The sequence below is a fragment of the Anoplopoma fimbria genome, chromosome 8, assembly GCF_027596085.1.
Source record: "Anoplopoma fimbria isolate UVic2021 breed Golden Eagle Sablefish chromosome 8, Afim_UVic_2022, whole genome shotgun sequence".
In the NCBI taxonomy this organism is placed as follows: Eukaryota; Metazoa; Chordata; class Actinopteri; order Perciformes; family Anoplopomatidae; genus Anoplopoma; species Anoplopoma fimbria.
Window position 1 is genome coordinate 3,174,450 of NC_072456.1, and position 22,757 is coordinate 3,197,206.

The 22,757-nt window shown below is 39.5% G+C and overlaps 1 protein-coding gene across 1 annotated transcript; it reads left to right on the forward strand.

The window, feature by feature from the left end:
- Positions 1-1,540: 1,540 nt before the first annotated feature.
- On the forward strand, positions 1,541-22,177 carry dpydb (dihydropyrimidine dehydrogenase b). Its single transcript, XM_054602325.1, has 25 exons — positions 1,541-1,806; positions 5,075-5,185; positions 5,322-5,404; positions 5,994-6,081; positions 6,265-6,426; positions 7,383-7,579; positions 7,716-7,797; positions 8,097-8,184; positions 8,404-8,511; positions 9,042-9,211; positions 9,300-9,510; positions 9,856-10,040; positions 10,143-10,358; positions 11,920-12,084; positions 12,830-12,898; positions 13,920-14,003; positions 14,588-14,708; positions 16,564-16,683; positions 18,589-18,731; positions 19,233-19,287; positions 19,712-19,833; positions 19,934-20,080; positions 20,320-20,382; positions 21,172-21,249; positions 21,359-22,177. The coding sequence occupies exons 1-25, from the start codon at positions 1,777-1,779 to the stop codon at positions 21,521-21,523; spliced, it is 3,063 nt and encodes a 1,020-aa protein (XP_054458300.1). The 5' UTR covers positions 1,541-1,776; the 3' UTR covers positions 21,524-22,177.
- Positions 22,178-22,757: the final 580 nt, after the last annotated feature.

The following is a 22,757-nucleotide window of genomic DNA, read 5'->3' on the forward strand; positions in this document are numbered from 1 at the left end:
ATGCATACTTTTCCCAGATTCGGAGGATACAACTGATTCATGTGGATATTTACAGATATAAGTGTTAAAACTAAAAACAAGGGCCTGATCAGATCACACTTATGTTAAAATGAACATAAGAACTAACCAGCTGACGCTACCGAGAGCCGCAACCCTGGCCCTCCAGTGCCAGAGTCCAGACCAGGCCTCACATTAACGTGGTTTAAGGTTAGCCTGCCTCTTTTGTCACAGAACAAGTTTCTAATCAGAATAGGCAGGTGCAGAGGGAATTCATTCAGCTCCCTCCTCAATTGTAACAGCTGCTGTGGTTTCTTAGAGATGGTTCCAGTTATATGTGCAAGTCATTCGGGCACTTTCCAATTTCTGAGCCATCTGTGTGTGCCGGGCCTCCTCTGTAGATTCCAGCTGCTCTCTGACTTCCTGTACTCTCAATACAGAGTTACCAGACATTACGCTTGTTCTAACCTCCACCTTTTTATAAACACTGAATTCTTATTCTGAATAATTGCCTCACTGCAATCATTACTACATGTAGCTTGATGTACAAATACGACAGTAAAATCACAGAATAAATCCCACATTTCTATTCAGACTAAATATAAATAGGCCTTTTTCCCCAGAGGACATTTTGACATGTCACAGTAGGAAAAGCACAGGTGAAAATAATGGAATTAATGATGGCTGAATTCTAGCGCTGTAACGGACCGTAGTTGATCCCTGACAGTCTGATCCCGGATTAATTACATAGTTAAACCATAGTTGAACCATCCTTGTGTGAAATAAAGGTTTACTGCAGATGGTTAACGGCCGATATTCCGTAGAAATGTGTGATTATGAGATCAGCATCAATGCTTTCTAGCCGCAGATCCATGATAATGATACGTGGTGAACAACAAATCAGTGCTAAAATTGGCCGGAGAGCTAGTAACGTTTGAGGAGGTTCCATTTAGTTACTTTATGATGCGTTCAGGCTCTGTTCAGTAAAATGGGTAATGGGTGAAGGACTATTGTACACAGTATGTGACTATCTTAACGTTACGTTATGTGTTTAAATGCAATCTTGTAAAATGTGTTTTTTGGCAAAAGACATAAATACATCCAGTATATTTTTTCAAAGCAATATGAAATAGATATTAGAGAAGGAATAATGACCTTCCTAACACTAGCTCTAAGCAGCTTATAATATATAATTATAACTACTTATGCCTACTTATTAATTATTCATAAAAAAAATACAATCTTTTATTACCTAATCATTTCAATTGTGTGTTTAATGCAAATAATACTTATAGATGGTTATAACAAAGTAAAGTAAAATTATATTTTTGACTTTTGATAGTTAGATAATTTATTTTTGGGACGGTGGTAAAAAAAATAATAGTCTGTAGTCTTGTAAACCAGTTTGGACCTGACAGTTCACTTTGGTTATTGTTTGATCAGTCCAGAGTCCAGGCCTCCAGAGAAATGCTAGCTGTCTAGCTCTGCTGAACTTCGACCCCCCTCAGAGAGCGATAGCCTATCAGCTTTGTCCGTCAGTCTACCTTATCCACAGATAAGTCGAAGAGAAGAAAACATCCAATGGCTTTAACCCCAGCAACTTGATGTTTAACTCTCAGTGAGGGGAGTGGGCCTGATAAGGACGACCAGCAAACACACAGTTCACTTCTGAGCAGAGCAGTCTCGGACAGTGTTTCGGACCTCTGATGAAGAAAGCAACGAGAACCTGCAGAAGATCTACAGATAACCTTTAGTCCTCCAAACCAGGACAGAAGCATCATGTTGAGTAAAGACCTTCCAGACATTGAGGTAAATGATTGTGTGTGTATTTGTTTCTTTACTGTTAACTTTAACACTGCATATATGCTATCAATTCATCTTGTGGTTGTCGATTGCAACACATTTTTGCATTTCTCTCAGTACCTCAGAGACTATTTGGACTAGACCAGCCATGTTTTCATATGTTACAACTCTCTGCTAATTATCCATGCCATTTAAAGATGATTACATATGACATACAGTCAGGTCCATAAATATTTGGACATTGACACAATTTTCATCATTTTGGCTCTGTACACAACCACAATGGATTTGAAATGAAACAATCAAGATGTACTTTGAGTGCAGACTTTCAGCTTCAATTTGAGGGTATTTACATCCAAATCAGGTGAACAGTGTAGGAATTACAAGACATTTTATACGTGGTCCATCCCTTTTGAAGGGACCAAAAGTAATTGGACATATTAAATTACAAGAGAACAAAACAAACACCCATTCAAATAAAATTTCAATATTTAGTCGGCCAATGTGTTTTCTAAATTATTCAAGTGTTAGTCAATGTTCTGTTCAAAGAGCAGAGTTTTAAAGTGTGATAGCATCCAGCATTAATTAATCTCGATTATATAAATCAACACATCAAGGTATATGGTATCAAACTGAGAATAATGAGGATACATTCAAATTATATATATTTTTTATTTTAATACCATTTTTTATCATAACGATGGTTCGTATATATTTTTTACATGTAAAGGTCCATAGAGTGTAAAACCTGAAGTCCACGCCTAAAAGGAGTTACCCTCCCCCTCAGAATCACTGCTCCTGAGCTGCCTGAAATGGCTCCATTGAATTTTCTCCTTCTCTTCCGTAACTTCATGAGGTCACAATGTTACGGAAGTGATGTAAAACCCTTCTGGCTAGTTTGGCACTCAAACAACAAAAGAGAGAGACGGAGCTGAAGTTCACATCTACCATGGTGTAGTGGTTAAGACAGCAGTCTATCACCTAGGTGACCCGGGCTAGAATCCCACTGTGACCTGTTGTTCATTTGTCATTCTCTGGAGGAAGAGGTTTTTGAAAGGTTAAACGTTGACCAATCCAAACAGAGCGGGCTAGCTGACCAGTCAGGGCAGACTTTGCTTTCTAGAGGGAGGAGCAAGCGCTACAATGGAGCATTTCAGAGAGAGGGTGAGAAGAGGAGCTGCAGGACAGCCAGGATGAGAAAAACAAGGCGGATTATGAGCATTAACGCATGTAAACATGTTGTTTACTTGCGATAAAAGTATGCACCCGGAAAATAGCATAATAGGGCCTGTTTAAGAGAGCCTGTTACAAACTGTACATGTGCAGGGATTTACAAGGCAGAAAGGGAAAACAAAAGACAATAAAAGAAGCCTAGCTGCTATTATGGACTGTCTTAAGGATATCAACTGTTGGATGGCTCAAAACTTTCTTCAACTAAATAATTCGAAATCATTTTATTTAGTCCCCCAAACCCCATCACTCCTATTGTAAATGCACTTGGTCCTCTGTCTTTAAATATCAAATCCACTGATTTTCTCTGCAATAAGTAAATACAGCACCTGTATGGAAACAGCACCACCATGACTAGAAGAAGAGAGGATCAAAAAATGTACGTTGCTCAGTGTAAAACAGTTACCATGCCATAAAAATGTCACACATCTGTACAAAAAGTGAAAGCAAGTTGAATTTCTTTAATAATTGATTTTACAAAAGTTGCAAAACAATATAATCCATATATACAACTTTTTTCCAGGTGCCCACAAGTCTTACTGAAACTGGGGGGGGGGAATGAGGCTCCACGTGCTATACATATGGAACTACTTACATTTTTACAACATCTACTCACGACTTCTCTTGTCCTCTGCTCTTTGCTCTGTGTAAACAGCCTGTAGTTCAGCAGCCTGCAGTTCAGCCTGCAGTTTCTCTGAATGTTTGTTAGGTGACTGTTGGTGCTGAGTCATTCATGTCTTTATGCAACAAGCCATGTGTACAAGCTGTTTGACAGTATGGTGCAGTCAGATGGGTGTACACGTGTAGAGATGGGGCAATAGACTGCCAGATAATGTAAGAGCTTCACAAAATTATAAAAACTCCTCCTAAAGAAACCTGCTTTGATATTGATTATAATACGTTTTTGAGATCTGCCTTCTTATCTGCCTGGTAGGGTTTTAAGGACATATTTAACAAGACGTTACTAAGGGACATAATTTATACCTTCATGTCTGCTCTTATGTATTCATAGCACAGGTCACATAAACTCTGCGGTGTCCTGACCCTCATTATCTTATCATTTTGACCCCAACCATCCAAACAAGCAAAACTCCTAGAACTTTCAATAGTTTCAGTGTTTTTGTCAGCAGTGTGTGTGTGTGTGTGTGTGTGTGTGTGTGTGTGTGTGTGTGTGTGTGTGTGTGTGTGTGTGTGTGTGTGTGTGTGTGTGTGTGTGTGTGTGTGTGTGTGTGTGTGTAAGATAAAGACAGATAACAGTAGTGGTTCATGAGTAACAGGTGGAAAACAACATTAAGAGTTTCCATTCATAAGCCACAATTCTAAAACATTTGGGTAAGAAAAAGGATGTAATTTATAAAACTATAAAACCGTGGTAAAATTTTGCTATTTTCATTAACAAATTATTATTGCAAAGGTCTTGACAACATTTTTACAATGCAACCCAGTAGCCAGAAAAAAACGCTGGCATTGTATGTTTCTGCAAACAACGGGTATGTTTCATAAATGCATTTCTTATCAGCCTCGTATCACTCTTGCAGAAAGGCCACGTGGTCTACGTTGTGAAATGATGCTTAGGTTTAGGCAACAAAACTGCTTGGTTAAGGTTAGAAAATCATCGAGATTTGTGTTCAAATAACAACGTAACGTAACAACCATAATGACGTTAAAATAAATAAATAATAAAAAAACAACTGCCCTTAGCAGACTTTCTTACGTAACGTTGTATAATGTTACGTAAATAGCGCAACGTTACTTAAAAAATATAAAGCCAACATTTACTTTTGGTTTCCTAGGGACACTAACAGCGGTCTCCTGAGTTAGTGTCCCTATTTTTTTCTTCTTATAATTTCTTAATAAAATTGACATTACGACAAAAAAAAAAAAAAAAAAAAAAATATATATATATATATATATACATTAAAAAAATACAGGTCACCAAAAACCTTTTCTGCCACTCATGAGTGGCTTAACAGAGTCTCTGTTTGTGTCGGTCTGATTCTAAAAGTTATGGATGTGATGATCTATTTCATTTAATTTGGTACAGAGCATCCTGGCTCTGAATCCCAGGGTGAAGACTCATACTCAGGTTATGTCCACGGCGAGCAAGAAGAAAGAAAAGAAACACTGGAAGAGAAACCAGGAAAAGAGCTGTGATGTAAGATATACACACAAACAACTCGGCTTTAGTAAAACACATTTCTTCAGTATCTTCTTCCTCCTCATCTGCAAACCCACACGTTCTTTTTTCTCCTCTTTTTCCTGTTTCCTAATCTATTTTCCCCACTCTTCAGTCTTGTGTAAAGTTGGAGAACAACTTTGACGACATCAAACACACAACGCTGAGCGAGCGCGGAGCTCTGCGGGAAGCACTGAGGTGAGAATGAAATACTTTCAACTGACATCCAATCTCACAAACTAACTGGCAGGCAGCAGGCTAATGACTGATTGAGCTGATTGGTCATTAGCAGACCAATTCTACACCTGTTAAGTTGCTCCACCTATAGGAAAAGAAAGCAAAAGCACATCAGTTTAGAACTGCCGATTTGGAAGCATTTTGAGCTGTAATTATCCTTTAAGACCAAACACCTGCAAAGCCCTTGACATTCCTGCGAGTAGTTAGCACGATGACATTAGCATTCAGCCCAAAGCAAGCATTGCTAACACAGTGAATCTCAGTTGGATTACTTTCATTTTTACTTTTTTTATATATTTAGTTTATATCCTAGGGACAATGCATGATAAATATGATTACTGTTATAATGATTTAATAATTTTCAACGCATTTTCAAGCCCATATTAATAGGATTCAATTATTTTGACTGGGTTTCTCTGGTGACTTGTACATTGTTGGATGTTGCTGACTTCACCTTATTGTTGCCATGATGCTTGATGCTTTTTTAACAAGTCTGAAACAAAGATTTTTCACAGTAAAACTGTGAAATAAAATAAATCTCTGTATTCAGGTGTCTAAAATGTGCAGATGCTCCCTGTCAGAAGAGCTGCCCTACTAACCTGGATATAAAGTCATTTATTACTAGCATCTCTAATAAGGTAATGCAAAATATATACACACAAATACAGTCACACTCCATGCTCAAAGTCATTTCTGAATGCCAGTTCAAGGCCGTGGAGAATGACTCCAAAGAAGATGCTTAAGAACAAACAATGAATGACCAATTCTAAGTAGCAATACTAATTTCACGATCTTATCGTTCACGTTTGTGTGTATACCAGAACTACTACGGGTCAGCGCGGGCCATCCTGTCTGACAACCCCCTGGGTTTGACCTGTGGCATGGTGTGTCCCACGTCAGAGCTGTGTGTGGGGGGCTGCAACTTATATGCTTCTGAGGAGGGACCCATTAACATCGGAGGACTTCAGCAGTTTGCTACCGAGGTACAACGTTTATAAATGTCAAAAGAAGAGCACATAACCTCAGAGACTGGCAAGTGTAGTGGTGAACCTGCATTATTTCTAATGGCCATCAGTGGGCGACTCCTCTGATTGTAAAAAGAACCATACCAACCTGTTAATCAGGATAGAGGTTTATCCCTGTCCAGGTAATTTATGTTTAGGTAAATGTTAAAGCGACACTTTGTAACTTTTAACCAAATAAATAACACGTACATTTTTTGAAATGGAAATTAAATTCATAACCACTAAATGACTCCATTGCTCAATTCAGCACACTGATGGGTTTTGCAGATACAGCCTTGGGGCGGCTGTGGCACATGAGGTAGAGCGCTTGACCCGCAACCACAAGGTTGGTGGCTCAAACCCCTCTACAGGCAACATGTCGAGGTGTCCTTGAGCGAGACACCTAACCCCAAAATTGCTCCCCGGGCGCTTCATTGCAGCCCACTGCTCCTCCGAGATGGGTCAAATGCAGAGAACCGAATTTCCCCATTGTGGGACTAATAAAGGCTTAATTATTATTATTATTACTCGGGTGTGGTATGACCATTAGCTTAGAATCGCTAATGTTAGGCGGACATTTTTGTGTAATTGGCATTATTCAGTCAGTGAATGGATTATGTGATTCTTGAGAGTAAAAGTTAATTCTTGACCTTGAATAGTTTGACCAATTAATATTAAATTACACACCAGAGTAGCCACTGTTCAGCAAAAGCTACATAGGCTCACTTTAAAGTCAGCCATGTTGTGTTGAAAGTTATACCAGTGTAGGGATTGATAAGTGCCGATGTGAGGGAAGGACAGAGGATGTCGCATGTGCACAGATTGTAAAGCCCTCTGAGGCAAATTTGTAATTTGTGATTCTGGGCTATACAAAATAAACTGAATTGAATTGAAAGTGTAATATTTAAATATGGGGGGTATTATATTCTTCCCAGGTGTTTAGCAAGATGGGAATCCCTCAGATCAGGAATCCTGATCTCCCGCCGGCCAATGAGATGACAGAGTCTTACCGCGCCCCTATAGCTCTGATTGGTTGTGGCCCAGCGTCAGTCAGCTGTGCCTCCTTCCTGGCCCGTCTGGGATATGATAATATCGTCATATTTGAGAAACAGAAGTACATTGGAGGGCTGAGGTAATGTATCATCATCATACTATTTATTATACCTGTGTCTTTTCAACTATTGATAAGCCTAATATTAGTTGAAATTGTATATACAGTATACACACACACAAATGAAAATTCAAAAAATGTGTTTACCTCCATGCAGCACATCAGAAATCCCTCAGTTCCGGCTTCCCTATGAGGTGGTCCAGTTTGAAATAGAACTGATGAAGGATTTGGGAGTGAAGGTATGACTTGTAGAGGCTCTTATAATACACACACATATTTATTAAGTGCCTTTAGTGACATACTGAAAAATGCTAATATACATATTACAGTAATTGTTTAGTCTTCTGTTGGTTATGCAATGGAACTCAGTGTGTACTGAGATATGATACCAAACCTTTAAAATATATTGTCAAGTCCGTATAGGATAGAAAGTTAATTCATGATATTGAATATTCATGAACATTTAGTCAACAATGATGATTAATTAAATCCCTACATGGTGTTGTTAAATGTGTGTTTGTGTGTGTGTACACGCTAGGTGGTGTGTGAGAAGGGCCTAGGTATTGACGGAATGACTTTGACGTCCCTGAAAGAAGAAGGATTTAAGGCCGTCTTCATTGGGATTGGTGAGTTCGTCTTCTTTCTGTTTGACCCGATGGATGTGCATGGTAAACAGTCATCCATTGGGTTTTTACACCTTTTAATCCATCTGTAACAGTTGCATACATACAGTATCTATCTGTGTATGTGTGACATGGTGGAATCTTTGACTGCTTCACTGTCAATCATATCCTTTCAAACGGCTTTGACTCTTTTTCGTCCAACGTATCTGTGTGTGTCTTCAGGTCTCCCTCAGGCCAACAGAGCTAACATTTTCCAGGATTTAACTATGGACCAAGGCTTCTTTACTTCCAAAGACTTTCTGCCCATGGTGGCCTCTGCCAGCAAAAAAGGTACTGTGGTGAACACACACACATCCCTGTATTTCTATTTTTGTAATGACCCTCATCTACATAATGCATTCCCTAGCCCCTTACCTTGACCTTAGCCATCATAACTTAATGGCTGACACCAACCCTAAACCTGACCCTATTTCTAGCCTGAACCTTGAAAGGAGGTCCTAACCCTCAAACAGGCCTTTGAGGAATAGGCCATAATGTCCTCACTTTCCAACAATGTCCTCACTCTGTTGTTTAAAGAGTCAGTCCTCACTATGTACCAAGCACAAGAACAGACACACACAAAGCAAGGATACACTGTATTTCAACCATTTAGAGGAAATATACACACACACACACACACACACACAGTTTTGCTGGTGACATCTCTTCAACTAACAAACTTTTGTAGGTATCAGTGAGGAAATCTAACAGGAAGTGTACTAGTTCAGATATGAATGTATATTTGTATATTTGCGTATATTTGCGCGTCAGGGACAGTCTCACATTACCTTGTCTCTCTGTCTCCGTCTCACTCTGTTCAGGTATGTGTCAGTGTCGCTCCTCTCTGCCAGAGTTAAGAGGTATAGTGATAGTTTTGGGGGCCGGTGACACCGCGTTTGACTGCGCCACCTCGGCTCTTCGCTGCGGAGCCAAGAGAGTCTACGTCTGCTTCAGGAAGGGGTTCACTAACATCAGGGCTGTCCCTGAGGAGGTACGGATGAGGGATGGATGGACAGATATATATACGGAGATGGAAACATAGAGAATGCCTAACACATGTGGGTTTTTTTCTCTGCCAGATGGAGTTGGCTAAGGAGGAGAAGTGTGAGTTCCTGCCCTTCCTGTCTCCTCGTGAGGTCATCATGAAGAACGGTCGAGTTGCCGGGTTACAGTTCTGTCGCACCGAGCAGACTGAGGAAGGTGATTGGCTGGAAGATGAAGAGCAAGTTGTGAGGTTGAAGGCTGATTACATCATCAGTGCCTTTGGTTCCATGCTCAACGAGCCGCAAGGTAATTGACCAATCCAAATTAATTTGCTGACCAACAATTAGCCTCTTGGCTTTGCCCTAACAAATCATTCAACTAATATCCGTGTTGAAAATGAGAAAAAATATTTAAGCTTTTTGTATTTTTTAGTTTTTTGTATGTTAATATGTTGTTTTGCATTTTTATTTGGATAAGTATAATATAATTCATATGTGTGATTAACTATATAGAAATAGCCAATCTTCTCGCTGATGGTCTCGTTTACTGATAAAGGTCATATAGAGGCATCAGTATTAAACTGAGAATGCTTTGGTGATAACATGTTTCCATACATAACCTGATCCATATTTTGTATGTGTCTGTGTGTAGTGAGTGATGCCATGGCTCCTGTGAAGATGAACCGCTGGGGCACTCCAGAGGTGAACACCGACACAATGCAGACCAGTGAGCCCTGGGTGTTTGCAGGAGGAGACATCGCTGGTTTGGCAAACACCACAGTGGAATCAGTGAACGATGGCAAACAGGCCTCGTGGCATGTTCACAGATACCTGCAGGTAAATTGGTCTCGGCCCTGAACACTGCACTCCCCTCAGTTTATTACTGAATTAACACACAGTCTGTAACATATTCGTCCCATTTCCCTTCCTCTCCTGCAGTCTCTGCATGGACAGACAGTGGACCCAGTGCCAAAGCTGCCCCTGTTCTACAGCGCTATAGATCAGGTAGACATCAGCGTTGAGGTGTGTGGAATAAAGTTTCCTAACCCGTTCGGTCTGGCGTCTGCTCCTCCCACCACCAGCACCGCCATGATCAGGAGAGCTTTTGAGCAAGGATGGGGCTTCGCTCTGACCAAGACGTTTGGATTGAATAAGGTACAGTAGACAAACACACATACACACACAATGTAGTATGCATACATAAGGGGTTATGGTGAAGCAACCGGTTATTTTGTAACCAAATGTGACTTGATGAGATGTGGATCCACTGCAGTTGTATTGTTGGTGTCTTGTAAACCCATGAGGGTTGGGCACGTTTTGTGCATGACACAGAAATAAAAATATTTATCTATCTATCTATGGAGCCCAATTTTATAGCCATTTACCCATTTTTCTTTGGATATTTTGGAGAGTTTGTTCCTTTTTTATATTTTTATACTTCATTAGTATGTCGACATGGCGGTATTAACAGAGACTGCAACCTCTTCATAAAAGCAGCAAAATATCGTGCCCTCAACAATTATTTTCATTTTTAGATTAGTCTGGAAGTCATTTTTATTAGGGAGATAGTGTTTTCGGTCATGTGTGCTTGCGTGTGTGTTTCTGTATGTCTGTCTGTCCACAGCTAGTCCCACATACAACTGAACCCATCAACCTCATATTTGTTGGGCTCATTAATGACTGTATGGACCTCTTGCAATTACGGTGATTCACAATTTTTGGGGAAATTAGTTTACCGATTCATAACGTCATTGAATGCTGGCTCCTCGCTTCTCTTAACCGGCCGGTAGGGACTGCAAGTAATCATCATCTGCTTTAGTAGCAAAATACATTTCTGGCATTCAGCTAGGTTAAAGACAGACCACATTTTGGTCTTTGAAGTGGCTCAAAAACTCGATATAAATGTTTAATTCTGAAGTGGAGCATCTGCAGATTAATTTCATACCTGATATGTTACGATCTTGCGTTACAAGATGAATGAATCACCTGTTTTTTTTTTTTATCTTAACCTCCATCTTGACTGTATGGGACGATGGAGTGAGATCCGACTCTTCTTTGCATGGGAGAGGACAGGGAGACACACCTGGTGGAGATCTGCACTCTAATGGGGGCATTTGATTAATTGTTTAATCTGTAAATTCAAAAAATGTCCATCAAAGTGTCGTAAAACCCAATTTAGCCCAATTCTGACGCTTGTTTTGTCCAACCAACAGTCCAAAGCCTGTTATATTTTCAATTTACCACCATGAAACAATTATACAATCAGCAAGTTTTCATATTTAAGGAAGATACGCAAGTGAAGAAGACAGTGTGCGGGAGTTTTTTGTACTATATTTAAGGAGCTTAAAACATTTAAACAAAAGATTTTGTTGGCATCTTTGATTTAAAAAATCAACTAAATAATGAATTGTTGCCAATTGCTTTTTGTTCTGTTGATTAATCGCTTAAATGTGTCAGCTCTAAAGTATTGCCATTATTGGAAGTATTGAAGTAAACATTGAGAATCTGTAAGACAGTGAAACCTAAAATAAATTAGTTTTAGCTTTTGTTTCAGGGAATGCCGCGTGTTATGAGCTCTACAGGTTGTATGTTGGCATTAATGGAAACACAAATTCATGACATAGAACTGGATTTTGAGTCAATTTACCACGGGAAACCCGGTTATAAAAACACAACCACTCACACAGACTCTGTCTTTATAAATCTGTGTCTGCAGGATCTGGTGACCAACGTGTCTCCTCGCATTGTGCGCGGCACCACATCAGGTCACGTGTTTGGACCGGGTCAGGGCTCCTTCCTCAACATCGAGCTCATCAGCGAGAAGACGGCAGCCTATTGGTGTCAGTCAGTCGCCGAGCTAAAGAGGGACTTCCCAAACAATGTAAGTATCACAATATTGACAGAGTTCTGACTGTACTTTAGTAAGAAACATGAAAAGCCTCAACAACAGCCAGCAGAATGTGTTAAAGTGTTTAAGCTAGGGTTGGTTATCTTGAGAAACCAGCAAGAGTACGCTAGATTATTTTTAAAATTACCCAGCTGAGAAAATCCAGCACAGTGTTGCTAACTCTTTCCCAATAAAAGTAGCTAGCAGCGTTAGCTCCAAAAGTCGCTAAATCTAGCAAGAAAGTTGCCATGTCAGCAACTCTGACAGCCCGCCCCTTAGGGCCTCCCTCAAAAGCCACGCCCCCCCAAAACTACTTGAACAACAAACAATACTATTGTAAGTGCTCACAGCTCTCAAGTTAGTTGCCTGTGGAAGACTCCAGTGAAGAGCAGTGTAATGCACTGAAGTGCACGGGCATGCATGTAGCTCGCCCAATCAATACATTCGGGCCGAATGAAGTGAGCTTAATAAAGTCCTGAGAGAGCCACAGATACCACTTTTTTTTTTTTTTTTTTTTTTTTGTCAGAGCATTTGATTCATTGATTGCTATCAGGATGTGATGAAAATTTCATCAAAAATATCTAAGATTACCAACAGACGGTGGCTATTTACAATATCTGACCCAACACCATGGCGAGATTCATCTTCCACCCAAGTCCCTGTGTGTCTGAAATATCATGTAAGTGCAAAGGAAGAACGGACATTTGAAAACGAACTTCCTCCCACGTCTCTCTGTCAGGTGGTGATCTCCAGTATAATGTGCAGTTACAACAAAGAAGACTGGACAGAACTAGCCACAATGGCAGAGGTGAGGAAAACCATATGAAATACATGGTTACAGAGGTTATTGTGTAATTATTGTATGTGCATACACAGACGGAAATTGTGTGGTTTGTGACAGTCTGAAATGGAAATGTGTGTGTGTGTGTCTGCAACTCACTACTTGCCGGAGCCCCGGCGTCGGCCATCAGACCCCTGGAGCTTGTCCAGAAAGCTGCAGCACGTCTGGTGTTCAATCGCCCCAAGTTCTCTCACACAACTCCCCTTCTCCGTTCTCTACACTGGCTCCCTGTAAGAGCTCGCATCCAGTTTAAGACTCTGGTGCTAGCCTACAGGGCAGTGAAAGGAACAGCTCCTTCCTATCTCCAGGCCTTGGTCAAGCCCTACACCCCCGCCCGACCACTTCGCTCTGCTGCCTCGGGGCGACTGGTTGCCCCGTCGCTCAGAGGTCCCTGCGACCGATCCACCCGGTCACAGCTTCTTTCTGTCCTGGCCCCTCAGTGGTGGAATGAACTCCCCACTGACGTCAGGACAGCAGAGTCACTGCCCATCTTTAGGCGCAGGCTGAAAACTCACCTCTTCAAGAAGTACTACCCTGAGCCTTCCTCGTAGCACTTATTGCATTCGTATTAGTTGTTGCACGTATTGTATTCGTATCAGTTCGCTGCACTTATTGAATTCGTATTTGTTTACTGCACTTATCCTATTCGTAGTAGTTTGTAGCACTTATTCTATTCGTATTAGTCTGTTGCAATTATTGTTTTCGTAGTAATTTGCCTCTGCACTATACTTTTGCTCTGGTTTATGCTTTAAGATGCTTGTTTAAGAAAGGAGATGCACTTATGACTTCTGGTGACTAGTAGTTCTCTTGAATACCTATGTTGAATACACTTCCTGTAAGTCGCTTTGGATAAAAGCGTCTGCTAAATGACTGTAATGTAATGTGTGTGTGTGTGTGTGTGTGTGTGTGTGTGTGTGTGTGTGTGTGTGTGTGTGTGTGTGTGTGTGTGTGTGTGTGTGTGTGTGTGTGTGTGTGTGTGTGTTTTTAGGAATCAGGAGCAGACGCATTGGAGCTGAACCTGTCTTGTCCTCATGGGATGGGAGAGAAAGGCATGGGACTGGCCTGTGGACAGGTATACACACACACAGAATAATAATAATAATTATTATTTATTCATTTTTTAATTTATAATGACTTCTTCTTTAATTGTTGTTATTATTATTATTTTGTTTGAAAACGATAGGATTTTTTCCCGTTTTAATATTTCTTTTTTTCTTTTCTTTTTCTCCTCTGCCTTCCTACTCTCTTGCACCCCTTTTTAAATGTATTTTTATCTAAATGTATTTAAATATATATTTATTTATATATATTTATAGGGATATTTGTGTGGATGTACAGTATTTATGTATTTATGTGCTGCTGGACCTCCGTTTCTCACTCTTATACTCTTCTGTCTAAACCCATGTTATTCTCCTGAGTTTGCTTTCATCCCCTGTTGTTTTTGTCCCTGTCTCACTTTGTATCATTTCTTGGCTAGTATATGTGTTCATGTACTTGTCTGGACTTGTTTTGTATTTACTTTTCTAAACAATAAAAAAAAAAAAAACATAATCATACAATTCATTAAATTGTTTTACACCCTGCTCTGCCATATAATCGAGGATACCATCTAGTGTACTCTTATATGTTTGTGTTTTTATGTTTCTGTGTGATTAGGACCCGGTGATGGTGCGTAACATCTGTCGCTGGGTGCGTACAGCCACTTCCATTCCCTTCTTTGCCAAACTGACACCAAACGTCACCAACATTGTCGACATCGCCAAGGCTGCTCACGAAGGTGGACACACGTCACCGCACAATGCTCACTTCTTTTTTCTCCTCCACTTAATTTTCCCTACTCCTACTTCCTTACATCAATATATATACAGCGGGTAAAATAAGTATTGAACACGTCACCATTTTTCTCAGTAAATATATTTCTAAAGGTGCTGTTGACATGGAATTTTCACCAGCTGTCAGTAACAACCCAAGTAATCCATACATACAAAGAAAACCAAACAAATAAGTTCAGAAATTAAGTTATGTGTAATAAAATGGAATGACACAGGGAAAAAGTATTGAACACGCTTACTGAAATTGATTTAAAACTTCGTACAAAAGCCTTTGTTGGTAATGACAGCTTCAAGACGCCTCCTGTATGGAGAAACTAGTCGCATGCATTGCTCAGGTGTGATTTTGGCCCATTCTTCCACACAGTCTTCAAATCTTGAAGGTTCCGTGGGCCTCTTCTATGAACTCTGATCTTTAGTTCTTTCCATAGATTTTCTATTGGATTCAAGTCAGGTGATTGGCTGGGCCATTCTAGCAGCTTTATTTTCTTTCTCTGAAACCAGTTGAGAGTTTCCTTGGCTGTGTGTTTGGGATCATTGTCTTGCTGAAATGTCCACCCTCGTTTCATCTTCATCATCCTGGTAGATGGCAGCAGATTTTTATCGAGAACGTCTCGGTACATTTTTCCATTTATCCTTCCTTCAATTATATGAAGTTTGCCAGTGCCGTATGCTGAAAAACAGCCCCACACCATGATGTTCCCACCTCCAAACTTCACTGTTGGTATGGTGTTTTTGGGGTGATGTGCAGTGCCATTTGACCTCCAAACATGGTGTGTATTATGGCATCCAAAGAGTTCAATTTTGGTCTCATCTGACCAGACTATACTCTCCCAGTATTTCACAGGCTTGTCTAAATGTTGTGCAGCAAACTTTAAACGAGCTTCAACATGCTTTTTCTTCAGCAATGGAGTCTTGCGTGGTGAGCGTGCATACAGGCCACGGCGGTTGAGTGCATTACTTATTGTTTTCTTTGAAACAATTGTACCTGCTAATTCCAGGTCTTTCTGAAGCTCTCCACAAGTGGTCCTTGGCTCTTGGACAACTCTTCTGATGATTCCTTTCACTCCTCTGTCAGAAATCTTGCGAGGAGCACCTGGTCGTGGCCGGTTTATGGTGAAATTATGTTCTTTCCACTTCCAGATTATGGCCCCAACAGTGCTCACTGGAACATTCAGAAGTTTAGAAATCCTTCTGTAACCAATGCCATCAGTATGTTTTGCAACAATAAGGTTGTGAAGGTCTTGAGAGAGCTCTTTGCTTTTACCCATCATGAGATGTTTCTTGTGTGACACCTTGGTAATGAGACACCTTTTTATAGGCCATCAGTTGGGACTGAACCAGCTGATATTAATTTGCACTGACAAGGGGCAGGATTGCTTTCTAATTACTGATAGATTTCAGCTGGTGTCTTGGCTTTCCATGCCTTTTTGCACCTCCCTTTCTTCATGTGTTCAATACTTTTTCCCTGTGTCATTCCATTTTATTACACATAACTTAATTTCTGAACTTATTTGTTTGGGTTTTTTTGGATTACGTGGGTTGTTACCGACATCTGGTGAAAATTTCATGTCAATAGCACCTTTAGAAATATATTTACTGAGAAAAATGATGACATGTTCAATACTTATTTTACCCGCTATATATATATATATATATATATATATATATATATATATATATATATATATATAGAGAGAGAGAGAGAGAGAGATAGAGAGAGAGAGAGAGAGAGAAAATAATCAACATCGAGGATATGTAATGAATGTCTATGATGATTGTTGTTGTTGCGCTGTGTTATAGGTGGAGCAGATGGAGTAACAGCCACCAACACGGTGTCAGGTATGATGGGTCTGAAGGCCGACGGCTCCCCCTGGCCGAGTGTTGGGAAGGGCAAACGCACCACGTACGGAGGGGTCTCCGGTGAGGACACGCACAAACTTGTACACAATCCCTTTTAACTGGTAGTTACCAATACAGCTGTTCTACAAAGTTACTTATAGAGAATATGCGTTGCTCTTTCATTAAACCTTTGTAGACTCAAAAAAGGAGAAGAAGAAGAAGAAAAAAAAAGCAGTCACAACATCCTGATTTTTAGTCCCTAATAAAGTTGGTCAAGCTCCAAAACACTAGATCCTACACTTCCCATAATACAACCTCTCTGTCTTGTTAACACGTCCAGTTCAAAACGCGGCTCTCTATTATATATTTGTAGTCTCCAAGCCCAAGTTGAGACAACACAGATGACATCATCAGGGCCTTCTTTATTTTGGGACACTCTTTTAGAGCCTACGGAAGCCCTGAGAGTCAAATGATTTTGTGATCCATCCAAGTCTTATCTAAATAGTTTTCTCTCCTGTGTTTATGACTTAAAGGTTTATTGTGTAGCATTTAGGAGGATCTATTGGCAGAAATGGAATATAATATAATTAAGTATTTTCTGTATAATCACCTGCAAATACGAATTGTTGTGTTGTTGTTACCTTAGAATGAGTTGTTTATATCTACATACCGAGCGGGTCCTCTTCACGAAGCCTGCCATCTTGTTTCTACAGTAGCCCAGAAGGGACAAACAAAACACTGGTTCTAGAGATGGTCATTCACAATTTGTTTTGGCCACCCTAGTTCTCCTACACGCTTGGTGCACAGCAGAATTTTCAGTTGGTTGTTATCTGCAACAAAAATCCTATACAATAGACCTTTAAGAACAAGTTAAAAAAATGGTTTCCCAGGATTTCTTATTTGCTTTTTTTCCACTTGTGAGGCAGGTGGAGAAAAAGTGTTTGTATTTTTTGTCTTTGTTATCTTCATTTCAGCCACGTTCTAAATAAGACTTAAAAAAATCATGTTGTCCTAATTGTGAGTTTTAATTTCTCCATCCACTCTAAACACAAGGCACATGTAGTGTGTGTTAGTAAGTTATGTAAATTAAAACTCACCTGGAAGAAAACATGAACGCTTTGAGTCCTATTTACCACTACAGCCTCTTGTGGCCTAAAGGAGTATTACAACCACAAACACGTAGAAAATGATGCAGACAAAAAAAGAAAATCACCTGCCAACTTCTCCACCTGTCTTACAGATTTTCTAAAAATGAAGGAACTTAGGGAGATGAGTCTGGCTGAACACTTTCTTCATCTGCCCTTTAAGTCATAAACACGGGAGTGAAACAATAAAGAAAAAAAAATCTCACTTGCCTCTCAGGGCTTCAGAAGACATTATAGGACCATTTTCACAGGCTGAGTGGAACCTATTATTATGAATAAACCAACTTCCTGAGTAAAACTGGTGAAGTTCATATTTAATTTGTATACAGATGGGCAACAAACACACATCAATTAACGTACGCACTAGTATATATAATGAAGGGAGGGGCTTCTTCCTAATAACCAGGCGGCAACCTCCAGTTCTGCTGACTGAAGTGTCTTAAAACCTGCATTCTCTCTGTTGATCAGCAGGGGGCAACTCCTCTGGTTGCAAAAACAAGTTCGATTGTATGGAAGTCTATGAGAAAATGACTCTACTTTTCTCTTGATTTATTCCCTCAGTAAACATTGTAAACATGAGTTTATTGTTTCAATCTCTAGTTTCAAGTTTTACAGAATGATGTTCATTTAGTAAATGATGGTCCATTTAGAGTCAAATAGACCATGAAGCAGGGTATGCTTTAGGGCAGCGTTAATGTGATTGACAGGTCGCTGCCGCTACCAGAGACGTATACAGCGTCTCTACGTCACTCCTCCAAGATCCTGGGATGAGCAAATGAATTAAAGTGATACATGACATAAACGCTGAACTAGCTCTTAATGTGAATAACAATGTGTGCAGGTAATGCCATCAGACCCATCGCTCTCAGAGCAGTGTCAGCCATCGCTAGAGCAATTCCTGGTTTCCCCATCCTGGCCACCGGAGGTATCGACTCAGCAGAGAGTGGACTACAGTTCCTCCACGCCGGGGCCTCAGTGTTACAGGTGATTATATTACTGTGACATCCACCAGGGTGAGGCTGGAGTACTGATTCCCTCATGCAACAATAGATGAATAACATATTGTGAAATTGATGAATACATTTTACAAGACTGTAATCTCAATGCCTTACAGTTTATTATCACAGTAGATGATAGAAAGAAACAATGTCTAAATATGACTGGTTAAACCCAGTAAAGAAAAAAGCCCTGCATATGTATTTTTAGATTTCTGATTTGTATTTGAATTACCAGTGAGGTTTATACTGTGTCTTTAATCCTGAGAATTAAGTCTTGAACAAGCTCAGTAGTGGATGTTTTCAGCTGAGGGCAACAATTTTAAAAATAATTCATTCATTCAATAGACCAATTTGAGCCACAGAAGCAGCAGTCTTTGACAAAAAAAATAAACATTGCAGTTATTTGAAGCAAAATGAAATCCTACTTTATTTGGTTCTGATTATGTTTTTGTCGACCTGTTTGTCTTTCTGTGTCTGATTGCCACAGGTGTGCAGTGCAGTACAGAACCAGGACTTCACAGTGATTGAGGATTACTGTGTGGGTATGTAACTGTGTATCAGTATTTCTATATATTCTCCTTGGTGAAAAAAGACATGAAGCAAATCAACTATATTGGACCCGAAACAAGGAATGAGCAATAACGACAAGCATCACTAGATGTATTTTAAAATGTCATGAACTGTCACAGTCTTTTTATTCCCTCTGCGCCCGCGGGGCCCGGTTTACCTGTGCCTTGTGAAGTCTGTATTGGCATGACAGATTATAAACCTACCTACCTACTCACTCGTTTAATAGCTTTTCCAACCCTATGTTTTGATTCAGGTCTCAAGAGTTCTGTACACACATTCTATTTGTTCTCCTGAACTAGCCACCAACCTAAAAACGGTGAAATGTGTCCAGAAGCTTCTGCTTTCAGATCTATTGAAACTGTATGATGACACCATCATGGTGATATGTGTGTTCAGGTCTGAAGGCCTTGTTGTATCTGAAGAGCCTGGAGCTTAAGGACTGGGACGGCCAGTCTCCTCCAACAGAGAGACATCAGAAGGGGAAACCAGTTCCCAGAGTGGAAGACCTGGTGGGAAAGGTACCTACCACTACAAATACTACTACTACAGTTTTAGTATGATAGTAATTATGCTACTATATTACTACTGCCATTGCCATCTGTTTTTGTGTGTGTGTAGAGCCTCCCTAGCTTTGGGCCGTACCTCCAGCAGAGGACAGACGCCATCGCAGAGTACAAGAAAAAGCTCAGAAACGTTAAAACGGATGTGAAGGAAGCAGACATCAGCCGGGTCAACGCGCCCAAGAAACCTGTCCCTGCTGTCAAGGTATGGCACACTGTGTTCACACTCTGTTCCTTCTGATGCATTCTTGTTCTATTATTGTGCTTTGTTCTGTGAAATAAGTTTCTCAACCAGTGTGTGTGTGTCTGTGTGTGTGTGTGTGTGTGTGTGTGTGTGTGTGTGTGTGTGTGTGTGTGTGTGTGTGTGTGTGTGTGTGTGTGTGTGTGTGTGTGTGTGTGTGTGTGTGTGTGTGTGTGTGTGTGTGGTCATGGGTGTGTTTGTAGGACGTGATAGCCAGAGCGCTGCGCCACATTGGAGCATACCAGGAGCTTAACAACATGGAGCAGGTACACTTTTTTTTCTAACATATTATAGCCATTTTATATTTTAAGAATTAGACATTATAAGTCTCTTAAATATTCTGAGCAGAAGCACAAAGATCGTGGCAGGCAATAATTTTTTGCGACATGATCATTAGAGACCAAATTAATGAGGTATTGATGTTGTAATGATCTACAGACAACAGAGTAAAGGAAGCCCCACCAGAGATCCTTTTGTTTGTACTATAAAAGGTAACAATAAAATTGGATGTCCCTAACACTTTTCAAATATTTACGAGTGGGAAGTTTTAATGCTGCAGTCCAATTGGAGAGAATCACTTGTATTTTCAAGGGTAAAAGGGAAATCTTTGAATCTTTATGGTAAACTTTATGGAAAATATGGATATGTGTGAAGCTTTTCAAGGGACTGAGGAAACAAGAAATGCTGAAGTGATGAGAGGTCGGGTATAAACAGGGAGGAAAATATCCCCATTCCTGTATTTTTTTGTTATTATTTTATTTATTTTTATTTGTACATTTTATTTATTTACCTATTCTCCCCAGTAATGTCTTGTCAATTATATATATATCACACATACACACATATATATGTGTGTAATATATATTATAAAACATAATTGACAAAACATTAGACAAAACATGTTATGTCGTGTCAGATAATTAAAAAAAAAGATATATATTTTATTTTTACTTGTATATTTTTAACAATAAAAATTCAAACAGTAATCATAGAGACTTACTTTAAAAAAGATTGTCATAAATTGATGGTAATCGTGACTTTCCCTGTGTTCTCAGGTCCAGGCTCTGATAGATGAAGAGATGTGTATCAACTGTGGAAAATGTTACATGACCTGCAACGACTCTGGATACCAGGTATGTCTGTCTGTCTGTCTGTCAGTTACACAACAACAGTTGTCTCTTTCCCTGTTTTGCAGACTTATCCGTCTCAGTCCTGTAACACGACTCCCCACTGTCTTCACAGGCCATAACGTTCGACCCAGACACCCACCTTCCCATGGTGACTGACAGCTGCACAGGCTGCACTCTGTGCCTCAGTGTATGTCCAATCATAGACTGCATCAAGATGGTTACCATGACAAAACCCTATAAACCCAAAAGGGGTGTGCCCATAAGTCCTGTCTGCTGAAGGGGAAGAAGAACCAAAACTGTCCACATATTTAAGACGGAGATCAGATATTATGAAGTTGGGTTTTACGATAAATTTAATCTGCCAAATTAGGGTTTCATCACATTTGTTAATGTAAATCACTTGGATGATGTTAAGAGTTCAAAAGTGATAGAAAAATCACATCCTATGTGTTTATCTGCTTGAAAAAGAGTAATGGGTTGAGTTTTTGAGAAATTACGAATTTAAGAAATGCCAATTTATTTTTGATCAAGAATCAAAATTCATCAAAATACATTTGTCAATGTAATTCTGGCACAAAGAACACTAGTAATTGTGAATTCAGCTTTATTGTTATCCCTCTGGGAACACTTTATGTTTAATGTGATGATAGACAATTTAAATTTGAATGTGCATGTATGTACTTTATGTTCAAGCATTAATGTAAAAATAAATCTTTGATATGGTCTGTGATTAAAATAAAAGGATTCTAATGCAGCAAAACATCTGTACATTGGAGCCCAAATTGTACTGTTACATAACACAACCGTGGAAGAAGAATTCAGATCTTTACCTTGATTGAAAATTAGCAATACCCAAATGAAAAATACCCTTTTAGTACATATCTGCATTCAAAACTAAATGACATCAGTAGTATCAGATAAATGTACAAAATGTACTATAATAATGTATTAAAAGTAAAATAAATAATGTGCAGTATGTTTGCCAAATTGTATTGATGTATTGTATAATTTCCAGTGTTGGAAAGACAATACAATTTACTTGCGTATTGCCATTTTGTTACTTTATATTTTTACTACATTCAGAATTAAATATTATTTTTACTCTACTATATACATATATACTGTCCATAACCTATATGAATATATGTGTTATATTACACATTAATACCAAATTGAAATGCTGGGCACCACTCTTAAGTAGGATACTTTATAAAGGATTTACAAAGTTTAGTAAATGGCTTTGTAAATATGTATTCAATCATTTAGACAGACTTAATAACATTATGACAACATTATGATAAAAACTGGTAACAATCACGTGGTTTATTGTATTTGAGCATTCTAGGAGCTGAAGAACGTAATCATTCTAACAGAACATGAGTGAAACTTTTTATAATGAATTCTTATTTAGCTGGAAACGCAAAAAATGAACTACGGCAAGCGGTGCATTATTTCATAATGAATTGGTCGGTACCCCTCCAGAGCAGCAGGTGGCGCTCATGAGTATAATG